Below are 23,061 nucleotides of genomic sequence, written 5' to 3'. Positions count from 1 at the left end.
CATGATTAATGACGGCTACGAGCTTTAGCGAAAACGAATGAGATGTTCCGATCCGAATCTGCGAGCGAACTTCCGTTTCGTTAAAAAAAAAAGCCTTTAGTTGAAATGATGATTGTGAAGATTTCAAATGGACGGCTCTTGGTGTTTCTCTAATTTCGATTCTATATCCTGCAAAGCATTAGTTGAAGCTATTGCGTCCAGCAACTTTTTGATCATTCTTCAGCGACAAGTTTTTTTTCCAATGGTGCTCCGCACTTTACATCGAACTGATGCAAATTCCTTTATGAAGAGAAAACAAAACCACATTAACTTCACTATTATTCACAATTACTTTAACATTTAGATCAATTTTGCCGTTGAATTTAATGATCAAAATTTTGCTGGCCAGCATTTTAGATGAGACACATAAATAAACAAACGTCTGATAATTATCATGACAAGCACACAATATGTTTTTGAAGACAATAGAAGCGATGACGGACGTAGGGTGGCTAAATGTACAATTATATTTTACGTTCTTTTGTATGTTGAGACGTACTGAACGCTTTCCTATATCGTTCACTGATACAAAACATCTTTTTTCAAACTCAAACGGTTTATATTGCATAAAGGTACTCTTAATTTAGAAGCCTGATGTAATAATTAAAAACCAAGAGAAAATGTAACCAAAACCAAAATTTAGTTTATCCACCCTATATCACATTTTGAAATCGTGACTGCAGCGCCGTCATTGTGACCGTTGTGTTAACTAAATTTAAATTTGTGGATTCCATTGTTGTGGGATAAAGTGTGGGTTAAATAAGATTAATACCTTTGGAAAACCCGAAATCTAAATTTCCTCGACTGTACTATTAGATTTCCAATACGGTGTGTTCAATTTCAATGAAATGGTATATTTATCCGCCTTATCATTTGAATCATTCATCATATCATATCAAATGATATCATCACTCTCGTCTGAGCAAACAATACGAAACGAAAAAAAAATGATTTTAATTAATATGAACTTTCTACTCTTGTCGTCGATGTGTCTTTTCTTGCTAAAATGCCAACGAATTTGTTAAAGCATTTACATCCACACCACTCTTTTAATTCAAAAGAATTTAAATGATACGATGATGTGTCTAGTAAATTTGTATACATTAGAGCGTGTAATTAACAAAGATTATTGCTCCATCATGTTTTATTCCATGTGTAAACAAAACAAGCCGCGATATATTAAATGAAATCCAACACGAACGACCATATAGGTTTAATTAAACTTAAACGCACAATATCAAGAAGATTATAATGGGTAAGAGGCTTGAGTGAGGAGGGTGTTAAAATTTGTGTATGTGTACATATGTACAGTATGGAATGGATGTATACATGGCCACAGGCATTATAATACTATTTTCAGATTAAGTAAAATATTCCTTTTCCTCCTTGAGGTGGTAAACTAGAGAAAGTGGAACGGATGAGATGTTATAATGGATTCGGTAATATGTACACGAATTATATCTATAGCGAGAACGAAATTACGCCGTACTGTATGTGTTACATCATCAAACTGTACATCCTGCTTCTGTGTAATTAATGTTTTTCCGGAAACTGAAATATTTAACTTAATTCAATGCGATTAAGAATATTTAATTATATTTCTGATTACCGAAAATTTTTCGGTGTACTATCTGTGTGACCCATCGGAATCGGTATTAATTAGACTAAAACATTTATAAATTATCACCTGATTTTCTTTGAATATTTTCTCATAGATATACATTCGCTGGTGGCGGTGGCGGCGGCCTAAATACGTTTCACATTATATTTGGTACGGAAATCGTGTAAGCAATTAAATTACTTTGTCCATGAAAAGGTTTTTCGGTCCCTTATCCACGATGTTTAGAAGAACAGAAACAAGTTCATATTTTTTCGGGAATTTTTAAATGAATTAAAAACATTGTGAAGCACTAGAGATGAGCGGACGGAGTCGGGAAAGGAAAAAACCGATGAACCCGATGCCAGGAGAATAGAATTGATTCGAGGGTTTGGAGGTTTCTTCTTGAAAAGCAGAATCCCAAATCCTTTGATCCCTACTTCCTAGCTTTACATCTGCTTTCAGTAGAATTTGCAGCTTATCAAAAAGTCGTAAGGTCGTTTTCCATCTAAAGAAGGATAAGGTGCAAAAGTTAAGGCTGTTTTTAAGATGACTGTCCCTAAGCGAAACGCTAGTACACTACATTTCTCGCCCGCCCGACGTACCGATGTGTCTCGCTCACCCGACGTGTCTCGCTCACCCGACGTGTCTCGCTTACCCGACGTGTTTCGCTCACACAACGTGGCTCGCTCACCCAACGTGTCTCGCTCACCCGACGTGTCTCGCTCACCCGACGTGTCTCGCTCACCCGACGTGTCTCGCTCACCCGACGTGTCTCGCTCACCCGACGTGTCTCGCTCACCCGACGTGTCTCGCTCACCCGACGTGTCTCGCTCACCCGACGTGTCTCGCTCACCCGACGTGTCTCGCTCACCCGATGTATCTCGATCGCCCGATGTATCTCGATCGCCCGATGTATCTCGATCGCTCGATGTATCTCGATCTCCCGACGTTTCTCGTTTCGCTCAACATGTTTGGAATTTTTCCAAAAACCTTTGAAAATTTTAAGGACTGTGTCCAATCAACTCAAAAATCCTGGCCACCCGCTCATCTCTACTGAAACACATTATGATTTATTTCATAATTATTAGGGCCAAGTGTTGGTGGTAAATGTCGGAAATTTCTCTCGCTATCCAAGTAGAGCATCTCGATTTTAAAATAAATGAATTATGGTTTCCAGCAAAAGTTTTGTTTACCAATATTTTTTTTAAACAAATAACGTATCAGCATTTAAGTTTCTCGTAGTCACTTTAGAGATTGAGAACGATGATAAAGTTTTAACGAAGTTTATACCATCACTTATATGGTTAAATGCTCAGTACATTTAGCACACTTAAATACGTCGTCCTCTGTATACACTCTGTTTCCGACAAAACATGTTTATGAACTGCGGTGAGCTGCATCTTAAACGGACTTTTGCCGGTTCTGTTTTCTGAATGTGAAAATATAATTAACAAAGGAGTCGTTCCAGCGTAAATATTTTCAATGACAAAAACTTTAAGCACAAACTGAAATAAGAATTCGTATTCGTATACATAATATCTTTAGCGATAAGTCTAAATGCATACGAACGAGTCAAAGGCATTTGGGGGGAAAATGCATTTACTTCATAAGATTAATACATTTTTGCCATTTCTGCCATATTATTGGCAACGGTCAAACCGGACATACGGAAAAACAATATAAAAGTCTCATCTGATATATCGTGGTATCGTGGATTATACAGCAAGAAGTTTCACGGAACCATAACTGAATGCGGCCGTAAATCAATTTTTATGACATATATGCACAATGCACCCAGCATACACACACACAATGGTTTGTGGATATAGTCAGTGATTGTTAATCCACGAGCATAAATGAAATAATTTTTCTATTTCGGATACGTAAGAAAGATTCGAATGTTTATGATTTGTCACCATGCAGCCGGGGAAAGTGTTAACTCTCTCCATGAAATAAATAATAATTTTGAATCCCTGGGGACAAGTGGACGGAGCTGTTGATGTCACTGTTATGTACATTTATCCTACTCAAATATCAATGCTCCAATAAATTTTTCTCCGCATTTTTTACCAACGAATATAATTGGGGTGTTCCAAGCAAAATAACAAGCGTTTTATAGCCCATGGAAAACACTTCATGCTATCATTCATATAATCATGGTCGTAAAAGCGGAAAAAAAGTAAATATAAGGAAGAAGAGAGTCATTTGACACAAGTCTTGGCTGGATAATATCCTTTTGCTTTAAGTTGGAAATTTTCATGGTTTTATTCTGTTTTTTATCTACAGCTTGAATGATCCATCGTTCGGTTCGGAGAATGAGTGGTTTTGTTTGTTTTTCGTGGGGAAAAAATATAACTTTTTTTTCTGTCGGTCGGTCGGTGGAAAGACTTTTTTCTTTATATTCTAATTCACATTTACATAAATGTCGCCAATCAAATACATTTCAATTTCGACGATATCGCAAACGATGCCACATTTTTTTTCGACTGGGTTTTGCGTTTACAACGTTTTTGCCGAGCAATAAAAAGCGAATGTAATTTTAGGACCATTTCGGAAATTGATTAACGACCATTGTTAGGATATAAAAATTTCGATTTCCAATTCGATAAATACATTTAGTTTAATAGCTGACGATTTTGTGTCGCTGTTACGATCTGTGTGAGGATTAGCACCTTTCAACAATGTTCTGCGATGTCATGTTAGTCATATCTTTTTCAATGTTCAACTATAGCGAAGCATAAGCGAAATATGATATTATAGTGGTATATAATAGTATATAAATAGATAGTTTATGAAAAGTGTTATTTGTTTGTTGCACGAGGAAAAATAGAGTTTAAAAAGAGTTGCATTCGAGAATAAAAACAAAGATTTGCATGGGAAAGAAGTAAATTCTAACGTTTTTCAAGTGATTACTTGAACTACCCCTAAGATAACGAACAACTTTCAAATCAACGCACTTCAAGCGAAATTGCTTCGAGTGACAGCTGCCAAATAAAGTCCTCTTTTGCGAACAATTTTCTGTCACTGTTTTGACCTGTGTGTGGATTATACCACCTTTCAATATTTCTTTGTCACATCATGGTAGTCATACCTTTTTTGCATGTCCAACAATAGCGAATCATAAGCGAAATGAAAGTAAACTTTCATATAGTTTCATCACCAAACATGCCTGCTAATATATACGACCAGGTGACTCCTATTTTCATGCCCAATTTTTTAGTTTGTTAAGTAGGGTAACTAGTTTACGAAAACTGTAGCTTGTCTGTGGTTATCAACTGTGGAAATTGATCCCGAGCATTGCTAGGATATACAAATTTCGATTTCTAGTTTGATAATTTAATAGCCAACCGATTTTCTGCCACTCCTTTGAACTATGTGAGGATTCATGTTAGTCATACAATTTTGAATGTTCAACTCTAGCGAAGCATAAGCGAAATGATAGTAAACTTTCACATATAGTTTCATCACCAAGCATGGTGGCTGGTATGCTAGCGAGGTACCTCACCACCGATGAGGCTACAATTTACTTATCAAAGATTTGTTCCGTAACACTTGTTATTTGGTTACATATAGTGAGTTACAGCTCGTGAGAGTTAGAAAAACCACTTATTGCCAATGAGTCATTGGCAGTGCCAGAAATATTTGAGATTTAGATCACGAGAAAATGTTAAGTGTACGTTACCGGTGCTCTCTCCTATACCATTACTATTGTTTTGTTTTTATTTTATTTTTAAATGAAACTCACAATTCAAAGCCATAGTTTAAAATAAAGCCAGCATTCAAAATTCTATGACCTGTCGAGTCGTGACAATAGAACATATTCACCAAAGCGCACCGGCCAACCCCGTCAAATTGTTATAACTAAACGGCTTCTTCTACTCAAATATTATATTTGTATAATACGACACAGAAAATGAATGCAAATAAAAATGGACGGACAGTTATTTAAAAATATGTAAATTTTTCCAAGAAAAACATTTTCATACACGGACATGAATGTGGTGCATGTTCGTTTTTTTTTGTGTGTGTTTTTATTTGAACAAAGTACAAGTTTCGCATAAAACAAACTTTCAATAGTATTATAGTACCCTTGGAATATGTATTTGAACGGGTGGCCGACACATTTGTTCAATAAATGTTGGTGTGTACGGATACGAAATTTGTGAAATATTTGACCGAAAACAATTCACTATTACACATTTCACACTAAATATTTCAGTTAAATGTTAGTTTTCCGAGTAAAGTTTGGCTTGTTTCAGGATTTATGTGCTCTGTACGTTAAAAGTAATATTTTTATTTGAAAATGAAAACGTTACGTAACTTCTAACTTTTAACATCTTCTAGCCGGGGAAAACATAATAATCGTTATACCGTGGTGAGGGTGAGGTTCTGAACAGGTTTTATTCGGGTTATGCAAATATGAATCTATCACCTAGGCAATATATCGAATACAGTGCAATTCGTAGTCGACGTCATTAGCATTCTGTCGCACATATCATTATTACGTAATGAACGTATCCTCGATCGAATCTGTAATCAAAATGAAGCTTCAGGCTGAAGCCTGTTTAGAGATTTTTGGTTTGAATACCTCTCTTCGGCAGCACCGAAATACATATACAAACGACAGTCATAGATGTCTTCTACGAATTAGACCACCTTTGATTCATTGCAAAGTGTTTTGGGAAACGATTGATGTAATTTTGCTTGACTAGAAATTGATCTTAAAAAATATGACTGCGCAGTGTGTACATCTCTCGAAAACACAGTTTCAGATTTATCAGAGTTTTAAAAGTCATATTAATGTTCCCAGTCAATTGCAAGCTTCTATCTATGATATTTTGGCGGAAAATTTGAATTCGCTAATCTGGTATTCAAATTTTGCGCCAAAATATCATTGACTGGAAACACTTAATTGCTTGGGATTCCCAAGTTGGGATCATCGATAACTTCTTAAACTCTTAAGGTGGCCTGTTTTCACTCCATTTTGCTTCGTGTTTGTGACAGTTGACATTTCTAATAATGTCATGTGCTCTATTGTTTGAAATGTCAAATTTAAAAAACTGTCAAATGTGTTTTTTTAGACTGTAAAAACGATAACAAAGTTTTGATACATCGATGGTTGCTGATATGGTTGATCAGAATGCTCGTACATTGACTCTATTTTCCATTTAATTCAAATTTGATATCGTGTGTGTTCTCAATTTTTGCAGATTTTCAAACTTTTAGTGTGAACTTCCGGGGGATTACAAATTTAAAGTTTATTTCATTTTGCACAGAAACAGATTTTTAGTTTAGTGAATATTTATACTTGTTGGTATAGATTTTCATGATGTGAAGCGATGTGACCCCACTGACTAGTTTCCATATTTTTGGTTGAGCTGAGTTGTCCAATGAAAGATGACAATTTACGATAGTAATGGAAGGAAAGAGATTTTCTGAAGGGTTTGCTGCAAACACCCATCGCCTCGCACACTGCAGTTTAAACGAACTGAATGCAGTAACAGTTTAATTCACTTGTTCATTGAGCGAAGCTACTTTTTATTGGTGTAGTTAATGTTTTTATGATGACTTTTCGTTGTATAATAATATGTAAAGTAAAAACCCAAGAGTTTCTCTGTCTCTGGCAACAATGATTGTTCTACTACACTGTTGAAAGAACATACTTTTGATAGATTGTTTTGGTATTCCTTTTGAAGTGGAAACGAGCTCACAATAAAAATAAAATTGAAAATATAAATAAAACATTTTCCGATTGAAACAAGTGCAATCGGGTATTTCGATGAGCTTTTATTGTGGTTCTAGTAAAATTATTAGTTTTAAAAATGTTTTTTTTTGTATTGTGCATTTTTCTGTATGAAGTGTAAAGCTGCTTAAATAGGTATTTAGATGATAAGTGATAAAATGGTGAAAAGAAGATTTTTCGTGTGAATTTTGTTGACCTGAGGCGTAGCCGAGGTCAATTAACACACATCAACACACACTACTCGCCACCATTTTGAAATTTTTGACATATTAAACGTCAAAAAAGTTTGGACATATTAAACGTCATTTGCTGCTAGGAGTAAGTGTATACTACTACACGAAAAGGAGACTTTTCGTTTTTATCCCGAGGTGGACTTTACATGCTGATGGCGTCGACAGATATTCATGAATTATGAAAAGAAGGGTTTTCAACGCATGTTACATGTAAAAACCCGACATTTCTTTCTATAGGCAACACCAAGTCATTTCAAAGTTTACCAGTCACAGTAAGCCTGACGAGAATATCGCACTGATTCACTCAAGCTTCATAATTTAAATATTTGGCTCGCTACAGTATGTTAAAAAAAATGAAGTGGCAGATTTCAGAAATACTTGGATCTAATGATTAGACAGATTTGATAAATTATTACGGGCTAGTTATCCAACCCTAAATCGTAGCGCTAATTGTTTCTTCTCAGTCTAACAAAACTAAGATATTGAGTATCGAAGTCCGGAAAATTTATTTTCAAAAGTGAACCCGGCCTTAGCTAGCAGGACAGTCTAATGATTATATAGAACCATCGGTTATTTAGATCAGAATGGCTTGGTTCTCGGTTGCTCGCAAATTTCGCAAAGTCATTCTTAAACAAAATTTGATATTGACATTTATGTCAACTTGTCGATACGATTGAGCAAATAAAAGTCCTATTACGTCAAGAAAAACTTATAAAAACACCTCAACAGTTTTTGTTCGAAAGATTCTTAAGCGCTTTATGCACAATTTATGGAGATGTCCAAATATTTTTTGCCTAGTGAAATATTTACAAGATTTAACCATTTAACCATTAAACTTTCATGTCTGCTCATTTTGAAAAGGAGAAAATAAACGGAAAGAAAAATGTCTCTGCCGTCAATAACAACACATTTTCATATATGAACAAACGCATGCATATACATAACAGATCCGAAGTAATTTCAAAGTTTTCCCTCATTATGTCAATATTAATTTAGCACGTCTGTCCAGACCTTTCTTGTATACTATACAACCGGCTTTGGCATTACTCTTCGATAAAGTTAACTTACTATCACATCACTCAATTATTTAATCTTTCCTTTCTCATGATCATAAAATATTTGTTGGGTTCGTTGAATAAAACATGGTATGAATATTTATATGCATTCGCTTTCCGTAACGCTGTCGGTACGTGGGCCTCCGAATTGTCATCGTATATTTACATAAATCTTTAATTTTACTCCACTAAAACCGTTAATATTACGGGGTATTGTTTGTATAATATGCAATATGCATGCACGTCTTCTCTGCCTACACGTCTTTCTGAATCCATTCACATGTCGTTCAACTAGAGACAATGTCTTCGTATAATTTGGGAATTGATTTTGGTTGGTTGCAAGAGTTTGGTTGGATTAACTCGCTCTCTGAACATTCTATCGAAATTTCTTCTTCCTCTTCAGATTTGAATGAATATTGAATACATTTATCCATAATCTTTTACGATTCTCTATAATACCCTTAATCATGCATTGAACTTCATCGACCTTAATATCCTTATATCATTACGCATCGAACTCATCATTCATCATTCATTTAAGTTCGATAATAAGACGATGACTTGACGTTCCAACAAAAAGAATTGATGTTCAACCATAAGTCGGCTTTTTAATATTTCAGATATTGGCAGTCGTTTCATTATGGATATGCTTTTCTCAAACAATTTTTTTTTTACTTTCGTTCGTTCTATTCCGGTACACAAAAGTAGCTCACTTATTGTTATATGTTTTCTAACGTTTAGATTGGGCTTTGGATGTATTATGATGTGTACATCAGTATCAGCAAGAAGGGAAAAATAGCTATTTTGCTAACTAGTTAGTAAATGGGGTTGTTTTGCGCACTGGATGTGAGATTGCCGATACAAGCGAAGCGAAATATCAAATTACCGACTATCGGTATCGTAACTCAGTTAAACTAGTCTGGGTTCCAGGCCATAGCAACATCCAAGGCAACGAAATTGCTGACACTCTAGCAAAAGCTGGAGCACCGAAACCTGTCTGCGGACCGGAACCCTTCTTAAAAGGGCCACCATCGTTCTACGCAAACCTGATCAGAAATGGAAAAACAAAAAGTTCAAACAGCACTGGAACTTAACGAACCACGCTAGACAATCAAAAAATTGCATTAAGATTAACGCTAAAAACTCACACTATCTCCTCTCACTTAGCAGGAAAAACATCAGAAGAGTAACATCCATTCATACTGGACACTGCTCCCTAAACAAGCACATGCACACAATAGGCCTAGCTCCAAGCAACTTGTGCAACAACTGTGGAGACGTAGAATCTGCCGAACATTTTTTATGCAAATGTCCTGCCTACATCTCAGACAGAACAGAAAGCTTTGGAGCCTACATTCTCCCATACAACATAATCTGGAGGCTTCCGCCCAGCTATATTCTGGATTATCTAAATCGTACAAATAGGATTTAGGTAACCCTGTGGGCACGCATAACAGGCCCAGTAGAGGCTTAGGTGCTGAAGCTTTGCTTCACCCACTCGAACTAACTAACATCGGTATCGTAAAAACGGCACTTGCCACAGGACATATTACCAATATACAATACCAGTGCAGAACTGGCTCAAAAAAGCCGTTCGGAAAAAAATCCAAAAGGCCTATCTTTTCGATCGACTACTTCGAATAAGGTCCACTGGCTCATACGACTGCGTCTGCTCATAATTTAGAAGCTATAGGTTAATGCTAATTGCATCGGGTACGAACAGTGTCACTATTATTGTACATTATAGTACGTATATCGCGAGCGGAGCGAGTGGAAAAAATTTCTTCGAAGGAAAGCGCCAGGCTGAGTTTCTTCGCTGAATTGCTAAAGACAATCTTTGCGTCTTCGCTATCAAATTTCATTGAGTTTGTAGACAATGGCTCGAATGGCTCACCGCGAAAGAGACTTTGTAACACAAAATAGCTTTCCTGTCTACCGAAATCTAGGTTCATTTGCTTATCAATTTTCGGACTCAAGTACTCAACCAAATCTTCTAAAGTTTTTATAATAAACATCGGAAAAATTGTCGTACTGTGGCAGGTCACAGGCGAATTGAAAGGGAACATTTAATAACAAATAAAATTTAAATTTTGCGGGTCTTCCTACTGACTCAGACAAAAAACCCTTCGGGAATCCCTTGAATTCTCAATATGGTCAGTCCGGCACTGTAAAAGACCTAACTGTCAGTGCGGATATAGACAAAAATGTCGAAATTTTCCGTTCGCAAATGAACAACTATTAACTAACAAATTGACAGTCAAAAGTACCGCATCTAGATACGAAAACCTGGTAACGTATTATGAATATTTTGATTTTACAGTCGGTAAATGCAGTTTTCTATATGAAAATTCATGTTTTTAGTATGTTGTAACATTGATGAACGTTTATTAAATATCCAAGTTTTTTTTCGAAACAGTACAATACCGCTCGTGTTGATGTCCACATGGAACTGAACGGTATAAAGCTCTTTTTTTCCGAAACGATAGAATCATGAACCAGGTGTATAATTTTCATTTTATACAGAAATTTTCAACGGAACAAAGTCTACAGGGAATACTGTGCCATGTAATTTGAGCATAAATAATGTGGGTATTTATAAAGAAAAACTAATTAATAAATAATGTGTTTGTAAATGTTTCCATACATAGTCGCGATGCTATTTCTTTTTTTTTTTTGTGTGTACGTACAGCCCGGTATTGGTATAAGATAATTTGATCAAATAACTATCTGTGCCGTAAAATTGGCTATCACAATAGTATGTTGTGTTACAAGTATTGTAATGTTGATTTTTTCAGCACTAGACCCAAGTTTTCCTTACGAGCGGAGCGAGTAAGGAAAATTGGGTCGTGTGCTGAAAAAATCTCATTACAATACGTGTAACACATCATGCTTTGTGCCAACCGAGAATTGAAATAGACAAATGCACAAAAATTCAGAATTTTCATTGTAAACAATCACTCTTCGAATTTGATCGATCACGTTGCTTTGCATTTTTTTTAAACGAATGCTGTAATAGCTCATACGAATTTCATTTCAGCACTGGTTTGAGTGTTGTAATAAGCCATGAAAACGGGTGTTGTAATTTTGGACATTTCAATCTAGTTATCGATATTGAAATCCGTCGTATTTCAATTCTCGGTGGCACAAATTAAATTACAGCATTACGAATTGATCCAAATTATATCTGTATCGACGAGGCTTGAAGACCGTTTAATTTCGTTTAATTTTGCTGTGCAATTTATAAAATTAAATAATTTGAGATTGATGATATAAATAGCCAACTAGCAAATAGCAACCTTAACAAACCTTAACATAGTATTTTAATTCATTGTCTGCATCGATACATGCACTTACCTGAAATAAAAGAAAAATGAAATTAGTTTAATTATTAAAAATGCAAATTAGTTTAACCAAAAGGCAAACTGTTGAGTTTTCTGAGAACGAATCAAACTTCCACAAAAGAATCTAATTTTTATTGCAAGTTAACATTCTCGAGGTGGTTATTGTCGTCATAGATTTTTCAAAAAATATTTTTGTAAATAAACAACAGCGAAAATACAATACGAAACGCTCACATGTAAACTTTCATTTCAGTTAAGATCAATGGACCTTTTGCAAATTTGTAGCCTACATTCAGGCGGAAACAAATTCGTTTTTTATGATTTCACTGAATCCAAAGCTATTTTTGAAAGAGTAAAATTCGTTTTGTGGGTGATAACTTATCCCACTTGTAGACCCTTACAGATTGTGTAAATTTATGTAATCTAGGTTTCTCCAAGTGGGTAAACTTATGACTCGCAAACCAACTTTTTCAAAAAAACATTTTTCTTCAGAGAAATCCAAAAACAAATATGTTTCCGGCTAAATGTAGACTACATATTTTCAAAGGGTCCATTGCACTTAATACGAATATGAGTTTCACTATTTTCAATGGTTGGTATACGCCGCTAAGAGTTTGGAATAAAATCAAAGGAAATAGACTTCTACGATTAGAGCAAGAATATCAAAGACCAGTTAGCCTTGAGGTCAGTGCTACATTTTATATTAGACCCGGAAATAAATTTGCCTGATTAGCTCTATAGGTCCAGTGAGCGAAGAAATGCAGCGTTCAAAACGAAGCGAAGGTAGCGGTTAACCTTCATAGTCATCTGTCATCAAAGTTGCAGATTTAAAGACTTTATCACTAAGCTCGAGACTCAGCTATTAAACTTGAAACTGAAACTGAATTTCAGTCAAGTAATTTCAATACTTTGGAAACCGGATTTTTGCCGTTCTGAAAGTTGCTAGAAATAAACTCTGAACTTTTTTTTGCGAATTTTGTAACAATAGAAATTGAAAAAAAAAAATATCTGAGGCGTGGAGGCGTCTTACCGTTGTACGACAGTATACCATGTCATGTACTACATTGAAAATATACTTTTTTGTGTCGTGTATCATGTATGAGCAATGTACACCATGTAATTCAGCAAAAGTAGATTTTCTGTTAAATTTTAATTAGCCAGCCAAAGAAAAGATGGAACCAATTTAAAAAAAAACCTTCCAGAAAACATGTAAAAAAAGTTCCAGGAACGAACAAAGCTTCATTATAAAACCAAGAGCAACAACAAAAATTGGAAAATTAAATTTTAAAAATTTGATTCCTTGAAACTACGTTCCATTTGAACGAAAATATATTTTTACCACATTTTCGACGACAAATTAAATCCGTTAATGAATAAATTAACGAAACAAGGGCACATAATACTGTGACACATTTTTCTTCAATTGATAGGTACTTAAATCGGCTCTCAAAATAAGCCAACCCGTACATATTCTACGTAGACCAACTCTTTGTCGAACTAAAACAGTCAATTAGTACAGTGGACAGTTTTCAATTTGTTATTACCGACAGATGACAAAATACCGGATACTACTTTCTTCGTCTATATACTGTGCCATACGATTTCGGTATTTAAATCGCCACCTGACCTGTTAATTTTAAGTTATTTTTACATTGGTTTCCCAGTTAATTCTTTTAGTGTTCTTGGGATTGCTCGGTCGAGAATCGGACAGGATCGGACTTGGGCTAAAAACACATGTTCCCTCCCACGTGAGGAGTATGTCCCGGTACTCGAAAGACATGTTATAAATTAGCAATTTTCTGTTTCTTTATCAAAGTTTACAACTGGTTCCAATAATCTCAAATCTGCACTGATTTAACACAAGAAAAACGCACCGAAACATCGCCATGGGAGCTCAACTCTACTCAGAAGACAATACACAGAGCTAAAGGCGAGGCTAAAGGCATGAGTGGAAAAATTTCGAAGGAAATTTCCACTTTGGTAATTTCATTCTGACATTCAATTCAACCGCCAAAAAAATAATGTGACTTCCGTCTGTAAAGTGCAAAAGGTGCATTAGGTGCATATACATCATCACGTCTTTTTCAAAACTTCATAAGAGTATCCGTGTTTCAACCATTTTAATTTGATTTTTCTTTTAAATGTTTTCCCATTTTGTGCCGTTCCGCTTCATCTGCACAACTTTATTTATCCCTCCATAACTTTTCCAATATTTATCGTTTAAGGTTCATAATTGCCTTGTCGTTACCTAACAGAAGAAAGGTGTAATTTTCTTCAACTTTTTTAATTTTCACTTTGTGTTATTTTTCAGTATAATATTTCCGTTCCACATTTTTTTCCTCTTTGCTTTTTTGCATCCAGTCTTATTATATATATGCCATGCCCACTTGTACGTACGTACACTCTTGTTACTTTATTATATTGAGCATAACTTCTTTTTCTGTTGTTTTGGTTCTTCAGTTCCATTTTTTAATTAAAATCTTATGCAAATGAATTATATGGTGCATGTTTGGAGAGTGAGAGAGAAGAGAGAAAAAGACAACAACAAAAAACAAACTTTTTTTATCAAAACAAATGAATTTTTGTTTTGTGTTTTCTGTTTTTGATAAATAATTATCCGCAAACCGTATGCATTTTCTATGAGTGCTGAATGTTATAGATATATTCGCAGCACGAATGGAGTGTTAAATAGTTTTTATTAATTCATTTTCCTTTGTGACACACCCTATGAATATATTTGAAAGCAAAAATATATTCAAAACATTAACGAGGCCAGCGTTTTCCCAATTCGTGCATGAAGTGCAAAGTTTATTGTGTGTCTGTTTATCTGGTCGAACTTTATAAAACCGGAGAACAGAAGGTAACGGCGAATATTTTAATAACTTGTTGACCGAGAGCCTGTGTGCATATCATACTCACACAAGACAGAAATTTATAACCAATGTCATTTCACCACCCATTACCTGTTGTGGTATATATCATTGTTCTTAGACTTATTTTTGGTTTTGGTTCAGAGGACCGAAATGTTGGTAGTGCCCAAAGTATATCACGTATCTGTTGAATGTATGCTACAATCATTCTCATCAATTCCTTCGTCAATTCAATCAGAATCAGAACTATGACGAAAAACTAATTTTCACAACGCAGGCGGAAAGTGGCTATTTTCTTCCCTCCGCTGAAACTTCTGAAGACTTTGTTGTGAAAAACGTTGTGTGTCGCTACGTTCTGGACACAAACAACACCCGAGAAATGTCATTTCCAACTTTTCTTCCCTCGTTGAACCAATAACTATTTCATTCGTGCGACGTGAATAACTTTATTTTTTCCACTAAAATGCGGTGAGAAGATGGCGTTTTGTTTACGCTCTCTTTTATGACTTAGGACAGTTCATCTGAGAAAATTTATATTTTTTCACCTCTTGTTTCTCCAATGGGTACAAAAGTTTTCCATACTAGCTTATTTTGTCCACTGCGAAAACTGTGAAATTTGCTTTTTGTTGTCATTGTGAGAGACGCCATTTTAGGTGAGAAAATAATCATTCAGTGTTCAGCCATATTGGGCGAGAGAATGATTATTTTCTTATTTTCTACCATTGGTTAACAAATAACTATTTCTGTTTGCAAATGTCACTTTGTTTTCTGTGCGAATTGCGACACTCGCTTCGCTCTTATTGGAATTTCCTATACTATCTACTCGGCACACAAATAACAATTTTTCTTTTTTAACTATTTAAAGTTGAATGAAGATCCAGTGTTGTAAAAGGCCTAGATATGTTGGAATTTGTAGGAGTATCTTCGTGTCGAGTAGTGTAATAATATGACCTCATGAGGGAGTGATATGAACACAGGCTCTCTCTGTCTATTTTAACTGTGTACAGATCTTTGTGACCAATATCAGTCCATTAAAATAAATTATGGAAAAAACTTAGCCTTGAAGCAATTATCAAAATTTTTGCTATTTATGGACAACAAATCTCATAATATGTCGATATCAAACCAGTTGCGCAATCATGCATTCAATTATGGTTGTTTTTGTAAATATAGACATCCTCACAGAAGTTATCTCGGAAGCTATTCATTCGAGTTTCGATTCACTGTAAAATATCTACACAATTTTTGCTTCAACAACAACTACAACAACAATACCACCTACATTATGTCGCCCGTACAGAATATCAATATATAAATTGTATCTATTACACACCTCACACCATATGATATACACCTCATGCATTCCCATTTACAAAGCACACACAAATTGAGCTATTCAAATGAAAACATCGCAAGATAAGCCATCATTCAATTAATTGGTTTTTACATTGTAACAACATGGTAACAACATCCTCTGATAGATTTTGTTTTTGTTTTTATTTTGTCAACTTCACTGATACCAATATAGTGTTAGGAGGGTGTATTACAGGCAACTGCATTGAATTTACTTGTTAAAAGGAATTTATTTTCTGTGAAAGTGTACACTAACACACTAAATCCACATCAAAAACGCAAATGCTGAGGTTTATGAATAATTTAGCAGCTCCATCGTTGTTGGCATATAATGTACACGGTTCGTGTTAATGCTAATCTCGATGCTAATGCTAAAATATGGTTTACAAATTATCAACACTTTGAACAAACTTATTATTAAAATATTTAATTTCAGTGGCTTTTTAATTGGCAACAAACATTTTGATTACAAGCTACATTCCCATTTCTACGATACGATACGATAGATAGTTGCTTTTTTAACACACAAAATATACAAAATCAATTCGGTATACCAGAAATGTTCGTTAACCTATTAAAATAGACTTGAACATGTTGTCTAATCATGTCAATCCGCTAATCTATTCAAGCAGGTAATTATTTAAATTACGGTTAGAGAAAGATCATTGTTGTAGCGTTCATAAATGGCGTCATACATACCATGGAAGTTTTTTTATTCAGCAGTAGAGGTGAGCGGGCCGAGGTTTTTTCAAAGCCCGACCCGACCCGAGCCCGACTTGAATCGATTTTTAAAACCCGAGAACCCGAAACCAGACTGATACTGAAACCCGGCCCGACCCGAACCCGACCCGAATTAAATTTTTGAAACCAGATAACCCGAAACTTGACAGATACTGAGACCAGAAAGATACTGAAACGCGCTAAAATCGAAAATTATTTAGAAAACGCAAAAAAATATTTCAAATATTTCAAATTGAAACAGTTTCTTGAATTTCTTCCTAGAAAAACGAAATTGACTAAGTTAGATCCACTTTTAAGTGTCCAACGCCGTGACTTTACATAGAAAATTTTAATTCGGGTCGGTTTTGGATTTTAAATTTGAAACCCGGCCCGACCCGAACCCGACCTGAATTGAATTTTGGAAACCCGAACAACCCGACGCCCTGTTGAATCGGGTTCGAGCCGGGGACGATGTGACGTCGTTTCGACAGATATATGTCGAATGACAGCTGGTTTTTTGATAGAGAATTCAATACATTTTACAGTCGCAATATTAGCAATTCTCTGTTTGTTAAGTTGACATGTCAGATTCTCTCAGCGGAGAGTGAGTAGTGTATAGGGACGAAACCAGAGAAATGATAAGTTAAATTGACAATTGGCTTCTATGAGAGAGAATGTGAGAGAGTTACGTACAAATTCTCTCACATTCTCTCCCATAGAAGCCAACCTGTCATTCAAATGTCCCTTCTATCTCACCAAAGGGCGTACCAACTTATCATTTCTCTGGACGAACCGTACCGTCCGTCATTTATGAATGTCCTCCGAAACGGAGTTATTGAACTTTCTTTTTATAGTGATGTTAAAATATGTATGACGTTTGATTTCATGTTATGCTCGTGCTTTGTCGAATCGGAATTAAATAAAAAATTAATCGAATTAACGACATCTAATTTTATAAATAGAAAATTATTTTTGGTTATATTTGGTAAATACAAACTAAAAATATTTAAACAAATAAAATCAGACTCATCCAACCAATTGGTTGTGGCTTCTCTCGAAACGACAGTCGTTTAATTTAAATAATTAAAGCGCCGGTGAATTGATTTTCTTCATCATTTCTATAATAAATGTCTATATCTATCATCAACTTCAACGACGATAATTTATTGGTTTTACGTGATCTGCCTGAGAGCAATCAGCTGCTGTATAGGGTCAATATCAGTAATGTTTAAAGGGTTAATAGGAATGATTCTTTGAGCTTAGAGACAGACATTTTCAACACGACTTACGCTAAAAATAGAGTAACGTAGCACGTCATGGTGATATTTCATCCACAACAATAACCATATCATCATACTAATGGCTGACAGAAATGATTTGTAAACTTTTTATTTCTTCATTTTAAAACATTGCCACTCATGTCATCCAACCAAGACGACTAAAGACAGTGCGAGGCTTTACATATTAATTTCTTATCCATGTACTCATCTGATGAATCATAAGAGACATGAAAGTAAAATCTCCTATAATTATACCTATGACAACACTTGTGAGACAAAGCGGTTTAACCCAAAGTAAGTGTTTTGCAACTAACGACCGAAATGAATTTATCAACACAAATATTTTTAAAGGAATACAACACAACTCGTTGCTCAGAATACTGATATCAGGTTCAACGAGTTTCAATTGATATATTCTTGTCCGAATGATATCTGATTACAATTACACAGTAATCATCTACACAAACTAATGACAATTTGACCAGTTTTGACCGCATTTTCGTTACAATTTGGGTTTGAGTTAAACGGCTATTATTCATTCTTTCCTTACCGCAGCTCATGTAAAAATAACTGTAAATACAAGTTCCGACGTATTATCCCATGAATTTTACGTAAACTATCAATAGAGTAATATGTTGAGTGATTGAGGTGATTAATAATTTATTTGATCCCGCAAAACGAATAAGCCCACAAAAACCATTTACGTATGTGACTCAAATTCTATGACACATGTTATTTCAACTTGAAATTTGTGAATATATCAGGAATTCCAAATAAAATGTGCAATTGGTAACAAAATCTTACTTTGGCTGTAAAACTTGTAGTCAAATCTGCATTTTAAAAACCAGCTTGATGTAGAGCATGCATCAAATAAATGTAAGATGTTAAATCGTAAAAACGTTGTGCAAAGCCCTTAGGTTATACATTTACGCTGATGTATGACTACATATAGAGACAATAGTGAACCACAGTCTGGGTATTTACTGATACTGTTGAATCATAGTGATGGCAAAAAACATCCAAACTAGTTTTTGGGTCATTGTTATCATCGGATTTGCTTCTGTATAAAAGAACGGTGGCAAGAAATTAGTAGACATTTACGAAGTGCCACTGGTTCTTACACTATAATTTTGTGTTCTTTGGGATAACACGCTACGACAATGAAAATCATATCTATTTTGTTGGCAACAGTTGCATTGGTGGTTTCATCTCCAACAGACAGTCTCAAGAATCGATTGGCAAGACACACTCATGGACGTCATGCAGGATATAGTGAACATAGTGAAATAGTAGAACATGGGCATGGGCATGGACATGGACATGGACACGGACACGGTACAAGCAGTTCGAGCTCCAGTTCTTATTCTTCGGGACATTCGCATCACGGTTCTGGTGGACATTCATCTATGGGACATGGTTCCAGTGGACATTCATCTATGGGACATGGTTCCAGTGGACATTCATCTATGGGACATGTTTCTGGTGGACATTCATTAGTTGATGATATAGGACATACTGGACACGTAAGTGGTGGCCATTCAACTCATCATCACATCACACATGGCTCAAACGGTGGATCGATTGGATATGGCCACGGTGTTGACACAATAACTCAAACTACACACTCAGTTCACGGTATCCATGGTGTTCATGGTGTTCATGGTGTCGATGTTGTTCATGGTGTCAATGGTGTTCATGGTGTCAATGGTGTTCATGGTGTCAATGGTGTTCATGGTGTCAATGGTGTTCATGGTGTCAATGGTGTTCATGGTGCTAATGGTGTTCATGGTGTTAATGGTGTTCATGGTGTTAATGGTGTTCATGGTGTCAATGGTGTTCATGGTGGTCACGGTGTCCAAGGTGTGCACGGTGGATCAATTGGTACTTCTCAAATAACTCATCTGGAGACGCATGGTTTAAGTGGTGGATCTGTCGGAACTCACGGAGTCCATGGTGGTTCAATTGGTACTGTTGGTTATGACACTGTTGATGTTATAGGGCAGACTCAAAACTCTCACTTAAATGGAGGTCACTCAATCGGTGGAAACAGCGGATTAATTCAAGAAACAGCAATTCATCAAGTGACTCATGGATCTGCCGGGGGAGTTGGAGCTAACAGCGGATTGTTTGAAACTAACGGAGGATTTGTTGAAACTGTCGGTGAAGGCACTTTTATCGACATTGATTCTTTGGTCGATAGCCAATCAGCACAACACGGAAGTCACGGTATCGGTGGTGTAGGACAATCGTTACACACAAGTGTTGGCTCTAATGTTGGCACCGTCCACGGAGTCTCTGGTCATGCCTCCGGAATTATGCACGGAGAAAGTCAATTGATTGGTGTTGGCGTACAGCACAGTACATCACACAACGCACAATCAAGTAGCTCACATAGTGAATCGCATAGTGAACATTCGTCATCCCAACATAGTGGACGTCGTGAATCGATGACGTCAGTGGGTTTAGTGGGAACTAGTCATGGCTCTCATGGTATTCAGCGTTATGGCTCTGACAGAGTTGAACAAACACACGGACATGGACACGGACACTCATATTGACTTCAAGATAAAAACCTGGCCTTAAAGTTGTCACTTTAATTTTTTATTATGCAGAACAAGAGAAAAATTACGTATAATATGTTCAGTGTAATTAGGCACACATGTCTTAGAAAAACTTCGATTTTCTTTTAGCAACCAACATTCAGTTGTCTTTCATATGATTTTTAACAATAAATCTTCAAAAAACAATTTGTTTTACATAATATATAATTGAGCAAGATATTCGACCAGTGTCCATTGATACAATGCTCAAATAACACTCTACCAATTTGCACACGAACAAGTTTAGCGACTCATAGTTGAAATGAAATTTCAACTAATCGCCCAACTTGCTAACTCGTGGCCAGTCTGTGGTGAAGCTACCACAAAGCATATCAATATAATTTTAGCAAAGGGAGTCGAAGAACATATTCTAGTGAATCCATTATTTACCGTCTGTAATGCCGAAATTCACAGTTAAGTTATTAGCTATTTGCAACAGTTGTAATGCGTCCGGCGAGGACTATTATCGTCTGTAACAGGTTAAAAGGAATCAACTAAAAGCTAAATTTTAGCCTAAATTTGTGCGCAAAAATAATATATTTTCGATGATAAACTTCGTATGCGCTTCCTTTCTGGATAAAATGGGACCATCATTTTGTGTCAAGAAGTGTTCAATTTGAGTAAAAACAATAAATGTTTGTGGTTGTGTAACCTACTACGAGAAAACGCAATAGTTCACGAAAATCGTCACAAACTCTGAATTTTCTCATATTAGGCTACGTCACCACAAACATTTATCATTGTTACTAAAAGCCAACACTTCCTGACACAAAACAATGGTGCTACTTTTTCCAGAAAGTACACGGATACGAAACGATACCTTAACGATACCATAGACTTAGAGAGTGCTTGGCTCGTTTTATTTTTCATAAAATCCTTTTAAATTTTCAAATATTTAATCGAATGCCCGATAATCAATTCGCTTCTTTATGCATAGGGAAGAGCATCCAAAAACGAACCTCCCCTAGTAACAATCATTACCACAAAAAATAATTTGTCAATTACGAGCCTTCTGAACAAATGAACTCGTCAAAATATAGGCATTCAAAAAGCAAATGTGGCATCAATTTTGGGCACAATTCCACCATCGAAAGATTTGAAGGAGGTGTTTTATCTATAAACATTGTACAAAATATGATTCGGTTCTTCCTTACTCTGCTGTAATACTTAGATTTTTATTGGTTTAATTTGTCAGTTAAAGTTTTCATGAATTTTGTCAGAAATTTTGGGACCTAAGTTTGGAAAACTGCGAGAGCTAGAGCTCTTAAAATCTAGTATGTTATCGACATCGACGAGAAAAATAAGCAATGGCTTTGGCTAGTGGTCTATATAGCAAAAGTGTATGTTAAAACTAATGATTTTGCGTCAATCAAAAAACTAGACCTTAAACAAAAGAAGTAACAGATTTCGATAAATAACAAGATTTTATAGCTATACTCTTGTCGTCTGTGTAAAGGTTATAAGCATGACCGTATAGATCAGTTGTCTACTACAAAGGTGACTGGCCCCAGACATAATTATACCACCCCGTTCAAAGCAACGACACAAGCGTCGCGTGCTTTTTTATATTTGAGTAAAAGACGCAAGAATATGTAAGATATTTATTGTCTTTACGTGTTACAATTTATGATTGTTTCATCAACAGCACATTTGTTTCTTGCCACTCTGTTCCCCGGTCTGCCGACAAATTATCCATTATCATAATTGCTTACATTTCCAAATAAAATGAGAAATTTCTCACACAGACCTAGAGAATATTGAATGATAATAATAATCCATGTAATTTTTGACGATAATAATATAACTTCCTTATTATAACTTCAGTTTCGGTGGCTGTTGTTGTGTGTATACATTTTCACAGATAAAATATTTTTCGCATTTGTAAACACCCATCTTTCGGTAGGCAACCACAATAAATATTTGATTGCGAAATTCGATAAGAAGATATATAACGTGTTTATTGCTAAAGAATTACGTCGCACATGCATGCACACACGTTTTGTATCAGTCGCAGCATAAATATTATCTGCGTATGGAATGAAGATAACGACAAAAGCCATTTCGCAGCCATTACACGTACCGTTCATATTAAATACTCTCGAACCACCATTAAGCTTTCCATGTGTATAAAATCCTTATTATACTATAGAACACCTCATAGTGTACAAACGCAAGGATTTAATGCTATGCTATGTGTGTGGACGAACTTTTACTTCGCATCCCTTGC

At 35.6% G+C, this 23,061-nt stretch overlaps 2 protein-coding genes across 4 annotated transcripts in view; one reads left to right on the top strand and one right to left on the bottom strand.

Moving 5' to 3' along the window:
* LOC119083511 (lachesin-like) overlaps window positions 1-23,061 on the bottom strand; it is a 154,977-nt gene that overhangs the window by 58,442 nt on the left and 73,474 nt on the right. The window lies entirely within an intron of this gene.
* LOC119083482 (hornerin-like) lies at window positions 19,315-20,975 on the top strand. Of its 3 annotated transcripts, none has more exons than XM_037193208.1 (2): window positions 19,315-19,632; window positions 19,663-20,975. In XM_037193208.1, the coding sequence occupies exons 1-2, from the start codon at window positions 19,395-19,397 to the stop codon at window positions 20,790-20,792; spliced, it is 1,368 nt and encodes a 455-aa protein (XP_037049103.1). In that variant the 5' UTR covers window positions 19,315-19,394; the 3' UTR covers window positions 20,793-20,975. The 3 variants fall into 3 exon arrangements, with proteins under 3 accessions (XP_037049103.1, XP_037049104.1, XP_037049102.1); XM_037193209.1 differs by having other exon boundaries at window positions 19,315-19,968; window positions 20,095-20,975; XM_037193207.1 differs by having other exon boundaries at window positions 19,315-20,975.

This window comes from Bradysia coprophila, unplaced genomic scaffold (genome assembly GCF_014529535.1).
Source record: "Bradysia coprophila strain Holo2 unplaced genomic scaffold, BU_Bcop_v1 contig_687, whole genome shotgun sequence".
Lineage (NCBI taxonomy): Eukaryota > Metazoa > Arthropoda > Insecta > Diptera > Sciaridae > Bradysia > Bradysia coprophila.
This window is presented reverse-complemented; position numbering and strand designations above follow the sequence as displayed.